This window comes from Sparus aurata, chromosome 1, assembly GCF_900880675.1.
Source record: "Sparus aurata chromosome 1, fSpaAur1.1, whole genome shotgun sequence".
NCBI classification, from domain to species: Eukaryota; Metazoa; Chordata; class Actinopteri; order Spariformes; family Sparidae; genus Sparus; species Sparus aurata.
This window is the reverse complement of record NC_044187.1, coordinates 29,279,200-29,301,720: the sequence shown is the minus strand read 5'-3', so window position 1 is coordinate 29,301,720 and position 22,521 is coordinate 29,279,200. Positions and strand designations below refer to the sequence as shown.

Sequence of the window (22,521 nt, the reverse complement as noted above, 5' to 3'; positions counted from 1 at the left end):
CGGCCCTCTTCCCTCAAGATCCAATTTCGAAAAAAGCAAAACAAGTAATGGGAGAGTGGATCTCCATTGTACCAAAGGCCAGTCAACACTAAGTTAGACACACGAAGAGAGCTGCTATTACCATTTAGCGTGTTTTATTATCCTTACTCATCTTTCATAAATATAGTGTCAAGCATTTCCCATATTTAGACGTCTTTAAAAGGGCTAGTTCACTCAGCTTGCAAAATCACATGTTTTTGCACTTACCCTGGCGGTGCCTCGACCTGCAGGTAGTTTTGGATTTAACTGTTGAAGTTTGAGATATTTGCCATTAAAACCTTTGCTGCCAGCCCAGCATAATGGAGGCTTATGGAGTATGTGCACGAGGATGTACTAGCAAGCACATGAGCAACAATAAACAATACCGATTCTGATTATACATATTCCTGCTGCAAGTTTCACATTATTCACACAACCCTTTTGTACATTTATCACCTGAAGGGATTCAAGACAGGGAAGAGAACTACTAGCTAGTAAAAATGTGTGTTAACAGTGCATGATTTCAAATATATATATATATATATATAAAAAAAAAATTGACTTAGCAAATATTTTATGAGGAAGGACATGCATTCAACACATTTGACTGTCCTTAAGGATCCTCACAATGTGCCATTGTGACTAAAAGTGATTATAAACATTACACATTTTCTTTACAAGAGAACTCCACAGGGCACCTTGTATCTATCAGCAATGCTGTCTCTAAAAATGATATTTTTTGAGGGCTGTGGAGCTACAACAAAATTCAATTCATTGTATTGGTTTGGCAGCAGAGGTTTCAGTGGTGGATGCCGAAACATCTTGGCACATATATCACTTAACAATCTGGAGGGGACAGATGAGTTAAAAATCAGATCTGAGTGAACTCAACCCTTTAGTTTGTACATAAACAATGAGCATTCAAGTCACACAGGGGCTCTTGCATGATCTGTGGAGCAGTAAAACATCCTTAAAATCTGTTGTTTGAGCATAATTGCAGTTTCAATCGTCGTCATTCATCATCATCATTTTCTATAAAAACAGAAAACACATCGTGTTGGGCAGTTCATCACCAGTCCCTTTCATGAGGCTTCCTGTATGGTATGCCTAAAACACGAAAAACATCCTTCTCTGTCGGTGTGGCAAGTGGAGTGCCACCATACACCTTCAAGCTACCCTGCCGCACCACGTTTTCATTCAGCGAATGCTCCGACAAGCTCATGTTTCTTGTCTTTGCCATGGCTCTCATTGAGCGGTTGAAGTGTGCCGACCCGGTGAAATACATGAGCGCACAGGCGAACTCGTTGTAGGGCACCACTATGATGTCCAGCCTGCGGTGGCGCTGGCCGGGTCCTGGCAAACGGCACACGCCCATGTATTTCTTCTGCTCTCCATTCTCCTCGTGGCTAACAAGGTCGTCTGTCAAAAACCCTGAGAAATAAACAGTTTTTTTGAATGTTTCTCTCAAGAAAAACAAACCTTTAAGTGTGACATGAAAACACCCCCAAAAAGGATAGAGCTTACCACTGTCACGGAGGCTCTGTAACACTTTGCTGAAAATGCCCTTGTGGGACTTGCCATTGGGATGAGAGATAAGTACGTCAACATCACCACATGTGGCCTTTCCCCGACGGTAGGAGCCACATGCCATCGCCACCAGGTGTGGGTCTATGGCCTGGACAGCATCCTTCACCTGCACAAAATAGAAGCTATCATCCATCCTGAGAGATGCTTTTTAAAAAATCTGGCAAACAAGCAAGCTTTTACCTGATCCCAGCCAAATACTGGGAGGTAAGCTCGCTAATGCATCACATATTATTCTGACAAGCCTGGGGGAGTACACATGCTTTAGTCATCTATCTCATGTGCACTTTCTATCTGGCAGCTTTGGAGGAAAAAAGAAAATCTAAGTAATACAATATGAAAACAACTAGCGTTGTGCTCAACGCTCTGGAGTGAACAGGTATCTGGCTAACTTAAGATGCAGCAACTTTCAAGAGTAAGTTTTCCCCTTTGGGATGCTCCACTTTGTGAGCACACAGTCTGGTTTTCACATTATCAGGCAGTAAAGGAACGCTGACTCAAACTTTTTCCTGCTTTAAGCCTTCAGATTCCAAATTTAAGTCGGTTAGGGAAGCGAAATTTTTCAAAGATATCTCAAAGATCTGTAAACTTGTCTTAACCTACAGAAGTGGTGAAAGGCACAAACATATTTCAGTCACCGTCGCAGAATGGTACATGTAGATAATACATACAGGACAAATGAAGGTGCGTTACCACGGTCTCTATGGCTGCTGCTTCTTCTCGAGGCATTCGGTCTAGAAAGTCATCGTAGTGCTTCAGTCCTATTTTCTGAGTATTGCTTAGGTGGGCTTTTGTGCGGATGTCCTCCAATGTGCGAAATCCCTACAAGACAAATAACATTTTTAAAAACATGTTCAAAGAATAACGAATACGTTTCCTTCTTGCCTTAGTTATCAGCTTAAAGTGAAAATAGAAAACTTTATTCTTTGTAGCATTTCCAGCTGCTATTATTATCGCTGCTGCAGCAAAGACTAGAGATTGCTTTGCCTTTTACTCCAAGTAGCAATAGTTTATTCATTCATTTAATCTATATATAGATGTGAAAGCAGATAGAAATGGTCCCTCTCAGCCTTCATTTCCCTGGAGAATTCATGCCAGATGGCAAACAAAATACCATAGTTAAAGTGAGGTTATGGGAAACTAATTTAACACAGATGTTGTCATTTTTGTGCAATCAGAATTTACTTTATAATGATACGTTGGAGCAGAATTCTTGTTTATTCGATTTTGAATAGGATTAAATGTCATTTCCAACCCACTTCTCTTTCTTAAGGACTGTGATGAAGCTCACACGCCTTAAAAAAAGCCTCTGATGAAAGAGCTCTGGATTAATTAGGATCCAGTGCCTGACAGACACTATGTATTTCTTAATGTATAATATAAACAAACACTTAACACACTAGATGATGATCTGTTCAGTTTGTTTTTTGAGTAGTTATGACAAGATCAGTACTGCTTGGGAAAATAAACTTGTCAGTGCTCTACAGTGGTCACATAATGGTGACACCGTTTCTTAGTGACCTCATACATACAGACAAATTAGAGGAAGAAAATATCAAACAATGGCTCCTTTATTCTGTGGGGGAACCTTTGCTGTCATGGTTTGGGTCCACTCAATACAAAGTTGTTCTAAGTGATAACTTTTATCCCATGATTAAACATTTAAATTAAATAAAAATAAAAAAATTAAATATATATATATATATATATATATATATATATATATATATATATATATATATATATATATATAGTATCGGCACGCAATTGGCCTAGCTCTCTTAACAGTCAGACTATGTAGTTTCAATGTGAACTTTATTATAGACTTATTCCTTTCACTGTAAGTGTGAATATTGTCACCATGTTGAAAATTGTACTTTGATGTGAATACCCTTGTTCCAAAAGAGAAAGTGCAAAGCGGAAGTCTATCAACTGCAAACTGTCACATTGAGATTTTCATCTTCACACGCAACTCTTTAAAATAGTTTGTTTTGTTTTCTTTGTGCCTGTGATGTAGCATAAAGGGACCAAATTCAGTTTCATTTTGCAACCATGGTGCTGTTATATGATAAGTAAATTAAACTTGAAATGTGTGTGTATGTGTGTGTGTGTGTGTGTGTGTGTGTGTGTGTGTGCGCGTGTGCGCTTTACCTGTTGGTACCACAGCTGTGCAGTCTTAGTTCCTGCACCCCAGATGTTAGTAAAAAGCTCCAGTACTGGCACAGCCTCCCCAATGTGATCTAGCTTCCGCAAGTGACCGCTCTCCATGATCTCATCAATTTTGTCGGCCATGCGTTTCCCAATTCCTTGGATCTGACAAGCCTCCTAAAACAAATGAAAGGAAAGGTTGTGATTTAATAGCAATATCTGCAAAAAAATAATCCTCGCATTGTAGACTAAATATGATCTGTCGTTGAACAAAAAGTACTTATTACAGTGTATCCAACAACTATACTCGTTACTGTCCTTACCAGGAAAATAATGTAGAGAACATCTGTGTTCATTTACCTGATACGATGTAACAGGCTTGTGGTAACTCTTCAGTGCGTTGACAGCCTTGGAGTAGCTCAGCGCCCTCCACTTGTCCCCCTGGTGTGTGTAGGCCTTGGCCAGCACTTCTAGTTTGTCTGTGATGTGCTTGTTGAAGTTATTAGTTTTGGACTGAGAGGACTGGGCACAGACCCACTTCCCCGAGACCACCTTCTGAGCATCGGAGTCCGGACCGGGGTCGAGGCTGGGGCCAGGACTCTCCTCTTTGGGGTGCTGGCCGGTGATGAGAGCTTCCAGGTCACTCTGAGAAACCCCATCTTCCTCTCCTTGTGCTTCCTCTTTGGTGTCTGGGATGGTCTGAGAGTGAAAGGTAATGTAAAACCATAATAACAAGCCAACAGACACATTCTTGTTGTTTTTTGTGTGTTCTTGGACACCTACCGCGTCTACGGCCTCCTTTGGCTTGGTTTGATCAGACACTGGCTCTAAAATAGTTTCTGCAGCAGGCTTGACATCCGGCAACTCTTCTTTAATAGTTTCATGCACTGTTTCAGATTCCCTGAGTGGAGACAAGTTAGAGTTTTGTAAATACTTCAATTTTAAGTGAAGAGCACATACATTTTCACCATCGCTTGTGCAAGTATTTGTATATATGTTAATGTGGAAACACCATGAGATACAAATACAGAGTTACAGCTTTATTGACTTCTATTAACAGGATTAGCTCATTAACCTCTGCGGTATAAGCAGGCTGTAGCTGGCAACATCCAACAGCTGTTTCTCACTGATGCACAGGCTCAGCCAAGTGCATTTCACCAGTTGGACTCCAGAGGGCATACAAGCCACTTTGAGTAAGCGCAGAGCCCTGTCCATGTCCATGTTGTCATCTACGACAACGTGAGTGACATTGGTACAGAGTGAACTCTCTGTCTGTCCTCCATTCTGCTGAATTTGTCTTTGAAATATCTGGGATCTGGCATTTCCTATTCCAGCAGGCAGGATGTACACTGTGATCCCACTGAATGTGTTTCCTAGGACAGAAGACAGAAATGCGTTACCATTATACTTTTTCCAGACTCTATTTTGGTGTTGTCAGTATTTCCTTTCTCTTGTGACCGGCTTTGTGTACCATTTTCATGCCATATCTTCATATTTATTTGCAGTCACTCTCTCTCACACAGAGACATGCACACAAAAACAGTACCAACCTGTGATGTCACATTCATCAGATTTCTTCTTTACCGGGGGTGCGTCCTTTCCAGGTAACACTTTGGCGCGTTTAACTTTGGGAAAGGCTTTCAGAATCCCGTGACGAGGCTCCATCTTGTGTCTTGAAGGGGGATGCCGCTGGCCTGTGACAAGAAGCAGAACTGTGACGCTGAAACACAACTACAAATCTGGAACTCAAGCTATACACAATATACCAATACTAACAGTGTTGGGTGAGTATGTGGTGGGTTCACAATGGAAAATAGACTGAATTGTGTATTAAACTCTTGAAAATAACATCTTGGGGGGCTGCCGTTTGTTTGGTTTTATCATTTTGAACTCTTTAGTATCAAACGTTAAGACAAACATTGCGAGGACAGGATGCCCCCTGTTACTGCCATATTTACCAGCCATGACAGTGCGGCTGTTACCTTTGTGACTCGGTGTGTGTGACACCTTTTGTAGCTGGAAATATCACAGAAGTGATCCATAGTATGTTGCCAGGTGTTCACATGCCTGCCTCGTCTGTTTGCGGACATATTTTGGCTGATAGCCTCAAAACTATGGAAGATATAGTCTTGAGACATTACAGGTATGTAGCTGAGATCAAAATGAAGGCCAAATTCAAACATGGATGCGGCTTGACTCATAACTAAGCACTAAGTACCTCTGTAATAACATAGTAATGACTCATGAGTCAGGGGTCTGAATCTGGTGTGACCCCATCTCCAGATGGTTTCAAATTATGATTATTATAATACTGGCTTATTATTACTCATGCATTCATGCATAAGTTGCATTTAAATGGTGTATCTGGTCAAGGTGGAGCTAATTTTAACTACTCCTGCTATTGGATCTTTCATCTATATTAACATTATATATGATAGCATTATCTTTAAGGCTGAAAGTAAAGTATTCATCTATAAAGTAACAAGTAACTGTAACGTTAGCTGTCATTTAACCCCCATAAAGATTCAATCCCTCTCTTTGAAGTCTAGTGGAACTGTCAGTATATAGTAGCAGTCAGTGATCATTCCAGGTACTTCACTTTGCACTGCAACTTGATTGAGGTCTGTCATCTCGAATAACTTACATTTAGTACAAAACAGCCAAACACATTTCTCGTACAGTTGCTCTGCATTGTCAAAATTAGTGTTCACCTTATGGTATGAGTTAATATATTATTTTGCCACAGAAATAGCAAAACGTGGGAGAAGTCTCGGCTTGTACCCACAGCAGTTCTGCTGCTTCGTAAAACAGAGAAATCGACTGTTTTCACAATATTGTGATAGCTAACTACCTTTAGCTTATGCTAACGTTGGAAACACCGAGCAGTCGGTCTTTCAATTATCATTATCGCTCAACATTAAACGTACACTAATTCGTTCTGAAATATCCCAACACAATCGCACGTTGGAGGCCGAAAACTCTTTAAACTGTAATGTTTTGGCTCTTACCCCTGTTCAGATGGAACCATTCGTACTCATACACGGAAGAACGGACAGCATGCCATTTAAATGTTTAACTTCCGGGTCAATTATTCAGTTTAAGGGTTGTTTTTTGTTTTATTATTATATCTAAATCATACTCTAATATATACATATAGTGTGGTATTTCATAGAGCTTTGATGATGACAAATTTTAATTATTTAGATTAATATTTTTCTATTTAGTTTGTGTATTCACCTCGGTTGCTGTGGATACCGTTGTGTCCGGAAGTGGCCGAGTGAGCAACATCTTCTAGAAACATGGCTGTGCAGAGCTGGATTGATACCCTGAAATCATCTAAGAAAACAGCTTTAATACACGATGGTGAGTAACTTACAAAGGGGAAGAAACTATTTCAGAGTGTTAAGATTTGCCCGTGTCAACTCGCCGGTTTCAGTGTCGTTTTGCCAAGCGTTTATTATTTCTATTATGTTAAATGAGACTGTTAGCTAGCTAGCTAGCTTCCCAGCTAACCTTACTGTTAACTGAGCTACAAGCAGGTGGCACAACTGACCCTGCCGCATATCAAAACGCGTTGTCTGAACTTTGTTCAATAAGCAGACAGTAAAAAACATTCAGTAAAAGAGGTCATTAACAACCCGTCGCAAATGTAACGTTGGCTCAATTTCCAACGTGTACAATATAAGAGGTACAAACTTTTACAGAAGCATCTCAGCTAATTAGCAAGTCAATTGGCATCTCTGCTTACGTTACAGTGATCCCTGATCAATACATTTTATCCATCCATTCTGTCTCTATTTACTGCAGTAACATCTGTTTAATTTGAACACAAATCAATTAAACACTGTAGTTTCTGGAGTGAAATACATGTTTAATATATTGCTTACTTTCCTCAGAGTGATCACACGCAATGCTGTTTTTTTTTTTTTAGTTTGTATGATAAATCTTAACTATGCCCTATTCCAGGAAAAAGGAAGATCCACTACCTCTTCACAGATGGAAAAGAAATGGCAGAAGAGTATGACTTGAAAACAGATGAGCTCATTGGTAAGCAACAGGTGGTCAGCTGCACACAGCAGCATTCTGAATTCCAATGACGTTTATGTATCTTAAAATCTTATACTTTACAGTGCGAAAGTGGCGAAATAAAAGCACTCTTGGAGCCCAGGGCACATGGCAGGTGGAGGTTGGGGAGCCACTCGCAGGCCCTGTAACTTCTTCAGATTCGGAGGTGATCAAGGAGAATTGCTCCAACGTGGGTATTCCTATCTGTGTTATCTAACACTTTGACTTGAACCACTTTATTTTTTGTTTTAGATTAATTTGCTTCCTTCATTTCTGTAACATGCATTTGAATAAAAAGCCATAGCCTGCTCAGGAGTAGAGCCAGTGTCTTGTTATTGGAAGGTCGCTGGTTCGAGTCCCCTAATCTGCATGTTGAAGTGTCCTTGGGCAAGATACTGAACCCCAAACTGCTCCTGATGTGCTGGTCGGCACCTTGCGTGGCAGCCACCGCCATCAGTGTATTGATGTATGAATTACTGTAGGTAGCTTCTGCTAAAATTCACATGATTTCTGTTTCCACAGCCTGTGTTCATGCGTAAGGACACAAAGACAAGTTTTCAGTGGAGAATACGCAACCTTCCCTACCCCAAAGATGTCTTCAGTGTTTCAGTGGAGCCATCTGAGCGATGCATCATCATAAAAACCTCAAACAAAAAGTAAAATTGCACGAGAGCACTGTTTTGTTTTGTTTTTCATTCCTGCTGTTTTGTACACTTGTTGCATGTAATCCTCGTGTCCACCCTATAGATGGCACTGTTTACAATACATTAGTCTGTACAGTGGTGTGAAAGACCTATGACATTCTCTCCATGTCTTCACAGGTATTATAAGAAGTTCACTGTTGTTGATTTAGATCGCAGTCAGCTCCCATTGGACGGCTCCGCCCTCAGCTTCACTCACGCCAACAACACTTTAATTGTCAGCGTAAGTCCTACACTTCTATGTTAAGTAATGATTCAATACCTTTAATATTATAATACCTAATGCTTTGAATATACAGCTGAAAGCATCAAAGGCTGATTCTTGAATATGTGTCATCATCTCAGTGGAATAATAATGAGCATAACTGTAAAACACTTCTTTTTTTCTTTTTTTTTTTTAACAAATCCAAAGAAAATATCCCAGAATTTGTCTCAATCAATGTTTGTGTCCATAAAAGTTAATTTTGTTAATTAAAGTAATTTATGCAAATTACAAGGAGGAGATGAGGATGTTTTTTCCTCAAGATTTTCTACTCCTTTGTAGTTTTTCCCCCTGTGCACCTGTCACTCCTGAGTCATCCCATTTTTTATACTGAAGGATTTGCAGGAGGAAATTTGAGGAGAAATTTTTCAGAAATGGCCTTTTCTTCTTTCTTCTTCCCGTCCAGTACAAGAAACCCAAGGAGATCTTAACCCTTGAACAGGAGCTAATGAAGGAGCTGAAGAAACTGAAGGGGACGGGTGACGGGGATGTCGACTGCAAAACTCAATGAATTCTGACTGTGGGAGCGAGGGAATCGTTCTGCGTTGCATTTAAAGCAGAGCCCCAGTGCTCTGAGCTTTCTTGCATTTTTCTTCAGTGGATGCCATCATTGAGAAGACCTTTGCACAGTGCCTTGTTAATGGTTTAACGCTTCTACTTGTGCCTACTAATTGGGCTCCAATTATTAGAGTTGCTATTGTTGTAATTTGTCCTGACATTTATATTTGATACAGACATATATATTGTTCTGCAGTCTCACAACCAGATTGATTGACTTACTGTGTTTCCCCAAATGATTTAAATCACAGAGAAAATATTTAACAATTCACATAAAGATCTTTTGTAGGGAAATTTCAACTTGTATCACAACAGACTCTGTTTTTGCAAACCTACTAGGGAGCCGTTTTGATGGGGGTCACATAACCTACAACCCTTCCTTTCATTGATGTCCTTGTAAAACACTCAAAACACACAATGCCTCATCCCTGTTCGTTCCGGGGTCACTGTTACGAGCACACCCCATTTGTGTTAACTGAATACCCTCATGTTCCTTGCATGTAGTGGGCCACCCTGAAAGCCATTACCGAAACCCTGGTCAGCGAGCAGGCTAGTGTTACTGTTACCCTTTGCAACAGAGGGTCGCTCTGACCCCTGAGGTCTCCAGACAGAACTCCATTGACACGAGCGAGAAATGGGTGCCAATGTTGGAGGGATTTATTCTTATTATTGATAATATTGTTTTAACTAAGACATTTCATGCTTTTCGCATTTTTGAAGTCAATGATCTGTATATGTGATATGTACAGAAGAAAAAAAATCATTGTATAGATCGATGCTTCCAGATGGGATATTTGTCTACTTTTTCACCAAGTTCAATTAAATAAAAACACTGTCCAACCAGAAATACTTAGACAGTGGATAAAAAAAGAACAGTGCCGTTTAAAAGAGACAATGACATTTAAATATAGATTGTTTCAACCTCGTGATTCCTTGCATTTTTTAACCACTTGTCCAAAGCCAGAGAGCAAGTGCAAAAAGCAGAGACAAAACCACAGGTCTCTCTCACTATTGTGCTTTGTCTTCTTCCAGATGGAAAGAATAGCAATACAAGAAAACAGTTTGAACCCAGCCGCTCGGGTTGTTTTGCAAATTCCTGTGAGGGACTTGATGGGTCTTTTTTTTTTTTTTTTTTGTTAAAGAAAGGCTTTTGACAAAAATGCATTCATACATACTTGATTAGGTGGTGTCTAGTTTTTGAAGAAGACTTAACGCGTCTTAAAAATGTCATGTAAGGAGTTCATGATGCCTTAAACCCCAAGCATCCATTCTGAGGTCTTAATTTTCCTTATTTATTTTAATGCTTTACAGTCTTCAGGTCTTGAGCTGCTGTCAAAACAAATTCCTGCTGCAGCAAACACCAACTAACAAATTGGACATCCAGCTCATGCACTGTGAGAGCAGCCGAGTCCCCTCTGTTCAGGGTCTTCTTCCTCCCCTGTCGTTTGGCCTCTGACGGTCATGCTCAACTGCCTCTGGGAAGAGGGTTTCTTTTCTGCCTCCCTTTCATTCCCGAATGCCTCTTCCCAGCCATTCCCCCTCTTTCAGCCGATGCCACATTTTGCCACACAGGCCCTGATGCTTTTTCTGCAACCCCTCTCCCTCCCAGCCCCTTACCCCTCCCTGTGTGACTGGCTTCTTTTTGATAACTGACCCCTCCTCGTGTTATTATTCGAACCCACTATTGTATAACATGCCCTTTTATATGAGGTTTCACAAAGGGCCCATTTGATCAGAGGGTTACGGTGTGCGATCGTGAGAAATGCAACTACATGGTGGTAACCTTTGTTTGGGCCAAAATGGTGGGCTGACCTCATCGCTTTTAATGCATAGCTCGGGCCATTCAGGGCAAAGTCTCACTTGCTGAGCACATTGAATTCAGTAGCCTGTCACAGATATTGCCCCTCAGTTATCTGGGTCTCCAGCTTGAAGAAGAAGAAACAACAGTTTTTGTGGGCAACCAACAATGTATGCTGGCTTTCAATCCCAAAACAACCGCATAAGAGAAAAGCCAAGCAGCCTGTGAACGGATTCTTTAGTGGTTTTAATATACACTCTACAATAAATATTTCCATCATTTGACGTCATTTACATTTTTACAGTAAAAATATATTCATATATGTAGAAAAAAAAAAAACAGGTTAAAAATCCTCCGTAATGGCCTCCTAAAGGCAAGATAGCATGTCAACTGAGACTCAAATGCTGTAACCACAAGAAAATCCACAGATAGCTGCCGTGTCTAGCTTCATTGTACTCACTTCTCTTTTTAAACATTCTTTGTTGCTGAGCTGATTAACTTCTAACCAAAGGTTGTCACTCATGACAATATTGTTGAACTCTTCTGTGCTTTAATTCCCCCTGATTTAATAAGTAAAAATCTGTCCTAAAGTCTGTCTGAATTGAAAATAACTAGCAGATTAGATAGTCAATGTTTACATACAATCCAGTACAAAGAATTACATAAATCCACAAAATGAGGCAAAAAGTGTATGGGCACTTGACTGTAAAAGTTAATTTCTCGGGGAGCACTTCATTTCTGTTGTAGTGGTTCTCCTGTGGCTGGTCCGTCCACAGTTCTCCCTCAGTGGTTTCAGTCCTCAGCGGCCCCCTGAGCGCTGGTGATGGGAATGTTTAGTCCGCTTGCTCACAGGGTGCACGGGGACGGCGAGAGGAAGGACATCAAACGGTCTCCTCTCGCTCAGCAAGTGCCCCCTGGGTAGGCGCTTCATGAAGTGGGCCTCCCTCTGGTGCTGCTTGGTCTTGGAGGCCTTCCTCGGGCGCCCCTTGCGTGTGAAAGCCATGTACCAGCCCTCGTACTTGGCGTTCTGGAGCGCAGTGTAGTTGTTTTCCAGAACAATCTCCGTGAAGATGCAGTCTTTGCCTCGTCCTTTCCGCTGGGGAAAGAAAAAAAAAAGGAGGGAGAAGCTGAGGTATTTTGGAGAGTTTCCAGGAAGTGGAAAGAGGATCGTCTTTATTTTCCAGACAATCAAATACCCTTTGAAACCTTAAGAGGTCTGCTCAGACAAATCTGAAAATCAAATTTGCTCTGGCTTCGAATGTGTCTCAACAATGTGTCCCCATAAGCTGCAAATCTGTAAAAACATTTCCAAGAGACAAACAAACTTCAAGATGTTGCTTTGGTCAAATGCAGCCACAAAACGATGAATTCCAGATTACCTTGCCGATCAGCTTCCCCCGCTTGTTCATACATATGTAGTATCCTGTCTTCACCCCTTTAATACGGATACGACTTCCAAAAGAGTCTGTCTCCACCTCCAGCTTAGCTGCACAGACAAAACAGAGCACAGATAATGAGATGACAGGGTGCAGGCAACGCCGATTATGATGTTAGCGAATGAGACAAATGCCCTCAGCATGTCTTACCACAGAATGTATTAGTGGACGCTGTAATACATTTGAATTAGATCATAAAATGGCATTAAATTGTTTTTGAAACAACCCGTGAACCAGAGGTAACATATAGATCCCCTCTTAACCCTTTTGTGATCCGGTGGCCGCCTTTAACAATGGCACGCAAGCCTTCCAAAAGAGCACCAAATGATAGTGATTTTGCACGGCCTGATTGTTGTCGAAATGTCTGTAAACGCTGTGCTGTGATGCAGTTCAGACCGGGGATAAAGGAGAGTGAGAATACTGCGGTCAGGGACACAGCCACAAGCACAGAGCAGCGGTCAGATTTGGGCCGGTTACAAGAGTGACACCCACTTAAGTCGCGTAGCCAATGTGTGCATGACTGACTCTCCCTCTGCGAATGTGTGTGTGTGTGTGTGTGTGTAGGCCTGAGAAATGTAAAAGACAAAAGAGCACACAGGAGAGGCAAGGAGAGGAAAAGGTATAAAGTGAAGATGCTGACTTCACCGCGCCTTAAAAATTGAGTCATACATTGACTTGTAATGCAATGAAAATTCCTCATAAAATGGGCCTCCAAAAAGGCAGGCAGCAGGCACCGAGGAGTGGACGGACGGTGGTGGCTGTGGTGGAAAGATGGCTAGACACACCAAAAATCCTTTGGTGACAGGAATTCTGCTCCCTTTACGTAAAAGACAGTTTTCCCCCTGAAACAAAGTCTCTCTCTGAAGTCCATCATAGCAGGTGTCAAGGACTTGCTAGACAAGCAGCGCGTGACAGAAATAAATCATCTTCATAAGGCCGTAAAAGGCGGCCATGTTGATGCCACTAACGATGTTTACAATTGCTGCTACTGTTGCTCCTGGCTCAAGCGTTTCCCCTCAGCCTGCCAAAGACGACATCATTTACACTGCTTTTCAACACCACCCCATGCGCCATTGAATTTAAACAATTCCCGCGAACATGTTTCCTATTTTATTGTTTTCATGGGGTCCTAACGCATTGAAATGTAAGAGACGACGGCCTCTGGCTGTCATCGCGTTTGATTAATCTCGTCTTAAAAAGGCTTCAAGAAAAGTTTCTTCATCAATTCAGAGACGATAAAAAAGTGTTCCCTCTAAACGGATTAGCATGTGTGGGTCTGTCTTTAGCTATTTATTTTATGGCTATCTGTAAGTGTGCAACTCAATAGGCCACTTCGAGGGAGTATTTAGCTAGGCTGTTAGCAAATGTTTAAAAAGGGTACAAATTAGATGACGTGTTCTCGCGATATTTTGCATATTTCTCTCATAAATGGACTTGACTGCGCATGTCTGCCGTTTACTGTCACGGTGAGCAGTTACATGAACTCTGACTTGTGTTTTTCGTAATTATAAACTGCGTTGTAAGCTCTTTAAATCATTGCTAACTGTATTTCCTCCCTTCTAGTCCCGTTCCCCGGTCGTCATTTCACTCACCGTGCACCGCTCCGTCGTCCCCGTTGGCGTTGACCCTCTTGTTGGCCAGGACCTGGACGTGTTTCCCGCTGGTTCTGCTGTACAGCTGGTAGGTTCGCGTCAACCTGCGGCTCATCCGGTCCGACAGCCGGCTCTGCTCGGTGACATGGTGCTTGAAGTTAGGAGGAGACTGCACAGTGTTCTGTCGGACAATAGGAAACACATGTCGTGAAAAATACGAAATTACTTTTTAATGTCGCAGATTTTTTTTTCTTTCTTAGCAACTCTGGAAAGCTTGAAAAATGTTAACTGTGAGGAGACTGAAGCTTGCCAGTCAAACAGCCAAGGCCCGGGCCCACAGTTCATTATGTCATTCATCACGTTTAAACAGCTCATCCTGCCTCTTCTTAGCTCATTTATTTGTACATGTACAGTATCTTTTTGGAGATGCTTTCAGGGACCCTCGGGGATGACATTTCCCTCTAGTTTGTTTTTACCACCGATGATCTTTCACCCCTTCTTGACTTCTTTTTTTCTCATTTCAGCCGTTCTCCATCCACATGTGTTTTAACCATCACTTTTTAGGCCGGAGCTTACCTCTTTTCAAGATGTTTGAATTGTTGCCAATTGCCATAGCGCTCATAATAAAATGTTTTCATTGTTATTGCAGCCTATTGCAGATGTACAGACGCTGAACTATACGCCGCTGAGCGCGGCGCCTGCATACCTGTTAAGTTTAACTCACTTAATTACAGAACTTTACGCGTCATTAATGCTTTTTATTGAAGTGAAAATGTGAGTTACCTGTGCGTAAAAGCAAAGCGCCGTGAACTGGATTAACCTGCGGGGAGGGGGACAGAAAAATATAAATTCAAACGTTCAACCCGTTGCTCGAATTCAGCGAGTTCAAAATATATAATCTTGCCACCTCTTTACTTACAGATAACCTAACCTCGATGTTCTCAGCCTCATCTTGTAATAGTTCAAATATTGCTTCATGAATACTCCACTGGTTCGGTGCTGGAAGCTCTCGGAAATAAAGTTCCTCCTGGTGGGGATTTCAGCTCGGTTTTTATCCTCGTCTGGTTGCACATAGAAAGCGATAGCCGTGAGAATTAAGAGATCCAAAAACTGTCAGTCTCATGCGGGTAGAGGATCCACTCTTCACTTTTACTGTAGGAAGTCCAGACGTTTGAACGCGCCGCGGTGTCAATCCAAACTGAAAGTCGGGAGAAAGTGTCGCTGTCACCGAGCGACCTCCATCAGATCCCCCTCGTGTCAATCACTCTCTCAAGTTAAGAAGGTCTTGATTGAGGTTTCGAGTCGCAATAAATCCCGTGACGGATTATTTTTGGATTTACGCACGGGTCTTTGCGCACCAGCGCTCCGATGCGCCCTGTGAATTTCCTGAAAATGAGAGATTGAATAAAAAAAAAAAAACAACAACAACAACATCTGAATGAATCCCACGAGCAGCAACGCGGCTTCACTCGTCTTGTGCGCAGTCACAGCCCCGGTGCCACAGCCGTCCCCTCTATAAGATGCACTGATAGTAAAACTCCAACGTCAACCATCCTCCCACACGTGTGTTTCTTGTGGTCGCCTCCAGTCCGCATACAGCATCTGTCTCCCTCTACATTTAAATACTTTAACTTGCGGGAAAGTCAATATCCTCGACGAGAGCAGGCGGAGCGTTCAAGCTGGAGCCAATTTGAAACTGAATACTTATTAAAACGCTTTGCCTGCACCTCTTTGCTTACAGGTCCTTAAACGCAGCATTCATTAACAAGTTGAGTGCCTGTAATTAAACCGCCTCAAAGATTAAGGATTAAAAATGTGAAGTCTATCATGAAGAGGGGAGCTTGTTTGTGCGTTCACGTGCACGTTAGACCCACACACAAAATATCTGATATCAGCAGGTCGTTTATGTTCAGTGTTTTTAACCAAGCATTAATTCCCATGTCAGGATATTTCTGTGTCTTCATCCCTGTAAAATCGCAGTGGTTTTCTATAAGCACAAATGTCCACATGGAAAAATTCCCTGGCATGTACTTAAGAAAATCTACAGTTACATTAACTTATTCCCTGGCTGCAGGTTAGAGGTTGTTTGGTGGTCCCTCCAGACAGACCTTGATGTACTTTTTCATCCTACATATGTAAGTAATATGTATTCCATGTGAACACATGACACAGAATGGTTTTCACATAACATCTAAAGCCTTCACCTTGGATACAAATGCTCTCTCTCGCTCACAATCATTCCTCCATAACTTTTTCACAATCCTGGTTTGATTTTCAAGAGTGTGTACCGGGGGCCCTGGTCAGCTACTCTCACAGCATGCTTTCATGCAACTACATCATGCAATTACATTGTAATTATTCTTTGTGACAACAAAGTGGCAGGTTTTTTTCTTCAAGGGGACGTGAGCGTTTCACATTTGTCTGGTGGGGAAGAATCAGGGGCGGGAGGGAGGAAAGTTTAAACTTGATCAGTTGGGATAGACGCCTTGCTCAGTCCAACACAACCAGAAAATGGCAGTGAATAAAGATTTTGAAGTAGCTTTTTAATCTCTGAATATAGTATACTTTTGAATAATAACCAATGTCACAGCTAATAAGTGAGGTGAAGTATTGCATTTAATATATTGTTAGTATCTATGTAATCCAGATTCTGTCTCCACCCCAAGATATGACATTTTATTCCACCTGTATTAAAATTGACTTTGAGATAGAACAACCGTCTTTCTGTTTGGTTTTGAGTGGCGTAAGAAATTCACAACAGATTTTAAATGTTAATTTAACTCCAGTGCTTTAAATAAATAAGACCGATGGAATTATGAAACAAATGTGACATTCGACCCCCTCTCTCCACTGCTCCTGTGTGTACAGATGACTCAATTCACAAGTTTTGGAAAACTATGACTAAACGTAACGGCGCATAAACATCAGGCAACTCATCCAATGATAAATCACTTTTGTATCCTCATGATACCACGAGTGAAACAAATTTTTACGTGACATCAGTTTCTAAACATATGCTTTAAATCAGAACAGAGGTGCTAATCTACAGTATCGGTTTACTGACTTCAAGCCTCAAATCGGATTATCGTCCTAATGAGCCGACACTGACTCTTGGACATCGATTCTTACCTGTGAGTGCTCTGTGTGTGAACGTTAGGGGAAACTTTGGCACCCTTCACACACAACAGCTGTACAAGAGTATAATATATATCTATATAATTATGTGAGTTTGGTCAATGTCTTAGCTGTAAATCAGTCATTTCAGCCAATGCAGGGGATTTAGAGGGTGAAAATGGACCTGCCTTATTAGTTCCAGCGGGACGCTGCAACCGGTGGTTTTGCCACCTGGAACAATTCAGCTTTGTTCTTTCATATTTGACCCCTTGTGAAGCAGTGAACGCACATCCAAATATGAAATCCGCATGCATGATAATGATAGAGTTTTATGAAGACCACACAATGATGCATCAAAAGTGCACGTGAACCTGCAGAGATCAGTCCTATCAGGAGTCACTGAAAGAAAATTTGATCAAGAAGAGGAAAGCTGGAGTCCTCTACATGTTGGGTCTCTGTTTATTTTAAACCCACTCTAACTCACTCTGAAGTGAAATACACACATTATTCTCAGGCAGAAACATTTATTTTTATTTAAGTTCCACTGCATACTGTAGCTCATGTCAAATTCAAATTGGATGAATGAATTTTCATGCGATATCACAGACTAGAGTAGGTTATCATTGCAGTGGTTTGATGTTAATAATATTCATTTCTGTTGTCCATCTTTTAAAGAACGTAAATGTCATCAGTCGGAAATTTCTGCTCTCTGAAACCCCCTTCAGTGTGTCTTCTGTGTTTCCTTATGCAGATTAATGAAACAATTTTAGGATTTTCACTTTCCCTCTCCAAACAGGCAGCTGAGTCTCATATGCTGGAAAAATCAGCACTACTTCATTGCAAGATGGCTTTTGTTCGCTGTAAGATACTTGCCAGCTTGCTTCCTTGTTTACTCTTGTCATGGCCTTGGGTCAGCCAAGACCAGACAATGACACAAGTCCTGCGTCCTGATTGCTAGGAAAGCTGTCTATTTCCCACATTCTCAGTGATAGCTGACAATAACAGCCGGTGGGAAGAATTCAAATACGTGGAAAAAAAATACTTAAGATGTTATTGTGATGGCTTTCAAATATGTATGATGATGAAAAATGTATATAGGTCATACGTTAGGCTTTTTCATGTAGTTCTTTGTTTAAATGTGCACAAAATGGTCAGAGTGTGTGAGCATGCTGCCTGAAGAAACTACAACATCAGTGTTTCGTTCGTTTAATCGTTATATATCATAGCAAATCGTATGATGGGAGTGAAGAGCCTATTTATTGTTTATTCTTTATAAAGTTATTATTTGTTTTGTTGTTAAAAAAAATCACTTGTACTGATACAGAAAATTCACTTGTTCTTCAAGAAATAGTTTGACATTTTGTAAAATTTGCCTATTTGCTTTCTTGCTGAGTGTTAGATGAGAAGATTGATCCCACTCTCATACTTGTACATAAGTCTACACTTGCTGCCTGGCAACGTCACAGCGACTCCAGGAACTCACTGCACCAGGCCAAGAAATAGTCCCACACATAACCCTCAGTAAAACCACAGTATGTTGTTCTCACACCTTAGTTTTGTATTGATTAAAGAATCAAGATGCAACATGTTAATTAGGGAGTAGTAGAGGCGCTAGCAGGCCTAATTGTTTTGAGCATGTTTCCCCTTTGATTCCCAGCCAAACTGTCAGAACAGAATGTTGGTATAGATTTCTGCAAACCGTGGCTATGTTAAATTAGCCAGTGTCATACGGATCATATCTACACTTTTACAATATGTATCATATCACTTTGAGATTCCATGTATATAGGCTGACTTTCATGTCAGGAGGAGAAGGGGTGGTGGTTGTAACAGATACACCATATTTGCAGTAAAAATAAAATTGTTAGTGTCAAAGTTGAGAATAAGGAGCGATAGCATGTAAGTAAGGGATAATGCCCGACGAGGTGTCCATAAACAGAAGTTAATGGACGACGCGGAGGCCTAAGAACGGTTGCCTCCGCGAAGTATATATATATATATATATATATATATATATATATATATATATATATATATATATATATATATATATATATATATAGTATATATGATAGCATGTAACTACAATTAACTGACAAGTACTGTACTGAAGTACAGTTTTGAGGTACTTTGGTATTTCCATTTTCTGCTACTTAAAACTTTACTGTAACTGTAAACTGTAAACTGTAAACTGTAATTGGAAACAAAAAACGTTTATCGGAAAAATTAATAACGGTCCCTATATTAATTCAGCCAGGCCAATAATCGTTCTATCCTTAGTCACAACATGAAACTTAAAATTTAACATTAAGTAATGTTAAGTTTCAACATATGTGTGGTTTGCAGCAGCGTGCATTTCCAGCATTTATTTTTTGATTGGGTTACGCAAGTGTATTTCCCAAAATGTTGGACTTCTCCTTTAATTACTCACAGTATCTAACTCATGGTTAGTTATTCTCACACACAGTATCTGCCCTCCAGTCCTAACTGCTTTAAAAAAAAAACTTCACTGAGAGCATTTGTTACGGCACTGTGCAGTCGATTCATCTGTTTCACTTCCCTCCAGTCTACAGCAGCCACTTACAATTTAGAAACAACTCCGTCTCTGCAAATGTAAATGACATTTTGTTAAGGTGGCCTGTCAGACAGGTTTGGCAAAAATTCTCCAGACTGCACATGAAAGGTTCCTGTGAAACACGATCAAAAGCTATCATTTTTTATTCTCGTGTTTTACATACCTAACTGTCTGCTGCCTCACTCCTGAGATTCTCTAGTGACCAGCTTTTCTGGCCTCTTAATGAGTTTGAGAAAGAGTTGATGCGGGTCCAAGTTTTGCCCCAGATCCTGATTCTTTTGCCTTTTCTCTTCAGCCTCCCAATGCTGCTATTCTCATTTGGGATCACAGTTTGCTAACTAAAGCAAGGCCCCGGTATCAGCGAATGAGGTACAAAAACAGCAATCATTGAGGGCTGTGAAAAAGAAATCGCAGAGAGGAACTTTTTGGCAAACATGCACATTGGTTATTCTTAGAAGAGGAGTGACTGAATGTCTGAAAAGGCCCCAGAGCAGACTACCATTCAGTGAGAGGTATTATTCCCCCTAGCTAATGCGAGACATAAAAATACACACTCTTGCATAAGTCAGAGCCAATGGAAAGGTAGACACCATAGAGGAAGAGAAAAAACAGAGCCAGAGAGGAAGACAAACAGAATATGTGAGAGTGTGTGCGTGTGTGTGTCTTTGGTCGGAAAGAATATGTGGGATGTTGTGATTCTCGGTGTCATCTGGTAGCACTGTCGCTCACCGCACAAACCTCAGTGGCTTTTTAGAAGACAAACTCCTCAATCAACCTGTTGTAATTATGCACTGCTGCTTTGTTGCGACAACGTGAACCACATAATGTGCCTGTGACCACACACACCAGTAACTTACCTTGAACTGGCTCGAGAGCGTGCTGGCTCACACGTTCAACATCACTGAAAGTAACAGTGGGTTCCCAGTGCAGGAGGACATGTTGGATTGATGGCATATGTGGTACTAGTGGCCTTGGAATGCAAATTTAGTGGAATATATGAATGACAATGACAAGTGATAGGAAAATGGACACTTGGCTTTGTAAGTTACCCTTATTTATGTAAGATCAATTATTAACCAACGCTCTATAATAAGAACAACTTTTTGGTTGCCAGGTTGTGGTTGATATTTGTCCTCCTCCGGCACCTACTTTGTCATTTTGTCCTCCAGTGGTTCATTTTGCTGCTGACCTCTGGGAGAATGGTTCTAGATCCAGGAGCGGTTCTAGGGGGGGGGGGGCCAACAGGGGCCAGTGCCCCCGTAACTCTGAGTCTGGACCCCCCTGTGGCCCCCCTGACAGGAGTCTGCATTAATAATACAATGACAGATTTCTTGCAATGATTTTGTTCTGAAGGGAAAGGCAGAAATAAAGTGTCTCAGCAGTTTACTACCCAATCAAAATTGCTGAAATTGTAAACACTGCTTTGTCCGAATGAGGGATTTATCCTTTTTTCCGGGTTGTGTGTGCCCCCTAACAAAAAAGCCGGCCCCAACCTGGCCCCCCTATTAAAACTGGTCTAGAACCACCACTGTCTGGATCTGTACCAAAATGTCTTGTTAACAACTTATTAGCATTCACAAATACAGACTTTATACCTTAACTAAAGATGTATCAACGACTTATTACATTTACAACTGCTAACTTTGTGGTTCATTACCATCTCTGGCGATTACTGACTTACTAATATGGCTGTAATTCACTTGTTAGGGCCCACGGCGCTAAAATTTAGCAAGTTATTCTAGAAGCATTTTTTTTTTGTATTTGTAGAAAATCTCTTAATATCCTGACAGCAATCAATTAATCAAATGCTTCTCAAATAAAAGAAAAACACTGAGCAACTATCCTGCACTCTACCTTTTGTTCTTTACACTCATCGCGAGTTTACGCAGATGTGCTGCTAAAGCTATTAGCAGGCTAAGAGAGCGCGTTGATCGTAGCAAGATAGCCGCTAATGCATCTCCCAGCTGGCCAACGAGAGCTACGGGGCCATCGGTATCTTGTAGCCAGGCAGTGAGCGTTCATTTGTTTAGGGGGAGTGGCTGTGGAGGGAGGAAGTGCGATTTCTTCTGTTGGATACGTTCAGAATTTAGCTTGCTTTAGCATGTTTCTATAGCGTTACCAAACCCAGGTTAAATAATTGATAAAGATACATTAATGAAGATATTTGTTGCGTCTTATGAACCTCCTTTTTGTGAAGACACATTGTTAGTTGCATGTATAGCATTTGTTTTTGCACTAATGAGGCCGGACAAAAAGATGTCGCCTATCAACCAATGAAAAAAACTTTTTTCTAAGTCGGTGCCTTGATGAATTCCCTTCCCTACACTGAAGAATTCCTCTAGAGTTTCTTTTTTCTTCTTTTTTTATTGTCATCTTAAAAATGAATTTGGACTGATGGAAAGACAGCGTGAGAGGGACAGTAATTCTCCTGTTCGGTGCCATTATAATGAGGTAATCATTAGGGGGGCGGGGGTTGCCTGTCTACCTTTCAGTCACTCGGAGCAGCTCAGTCACACAGTGATGATTTGCTGAGTGTGTCGCCCGTATGAGCGAGTGTGTATGCGGCGGTGTCACAATGCCAGTGCCTGAGAAAATTGTTACTGTGAGAAAATTTGGAAAATCAAGTCAAAGTTCTCGCCACCGAATGACGTTTGAAGTACTTACTCGTGT

The 22,521-nt window shown here is 41.1% G+C and overlaps 3 protein-coding genes across 3 annotated transcripts; 1 reads left to right on the top strand and 2 right to left on the bottom strand.

The window, feature by feature from the left end:
• Positions 1-117: 117 nt before the first annotated feature.
• Positions 118-6,862, bottom strand: poll (polymerase (DNA directed), lambda). Its single transcript, XM_030429598.1, has 9 exons — positions 6,759-6,862; positions 5,301-5,444; positions 4,826-5,123; positions 4,534-4,651; positions 4,111-4,449; positions 3,754-3,927; positions 2,296-2,424; positions 1,543-1,711; positions 118-1,449 (listed from the first exon to the last, which is right to left on the bottom strand). The coding sequence occupies exons 2-9, from the start codon at positions 5,413-5,415 to the stop codon at positions 1,088-1,090; spliced, it is 1,704 nt and encodes a 567-aa protein (XP_030285458.1). The 5' UTR covers positions 5,416-5,444; positions 6,759-6,862; the 3' UTR covers positions 118-1,087.
• A 115-nt stretch (positions 6,863-6,977) lies between these two features.
• On the top strand, positions 6,978-10,265 carry dpcd (deleted in primary ciliary dyskinesia homolog (mouse)). The gene is made up of 6 exons (XM_030429602.1): positions 6,978-7,113; positions 7,717-7,797; positions 7,881-8,005; positions 8,338-8,471; positions 8,637-8,739; positions 9,185-10,265. Exons 1-6 carry the CDS (start codon positions 7,050-7,052, stop codon positions 9,287-9,289), a joined length of 612 nt encoding a protein of 203 aa, XP_030285462.1. The 5' UTR covers positions 6,978-7,049; the 3' UTR covers positions 9,290-10,265.
• A 1,098-nt stretch (positions 10,266-11,363) lies between these two features.
• Positions 11,364-15,908, bottom strand: fgf8b (fibroblast growth factor 8b). The gene is made up of 5 exons (XM_030429601.1): positions 15,082-15,908; positions 14,946-14,982; positions 14,163-14,343; positions 12,514-12,620; positions 11,364-12,230 (listed from the first exon to the last, which is right to left on the bottom strand). Exons 1-5 carry the CDS (start codon positions 15,138-15,140, stop codon positions 11,934-11,936), a joined length of 681 nt encoding a protein of 226 aa, XP_030285461.1. The 5' UTR covers positions 15,141-15,908; the 3' UTR covers positions 11,364-11,933.
• Positions 15,909-22,521: the final 6,613 nt, after the last annotated feature.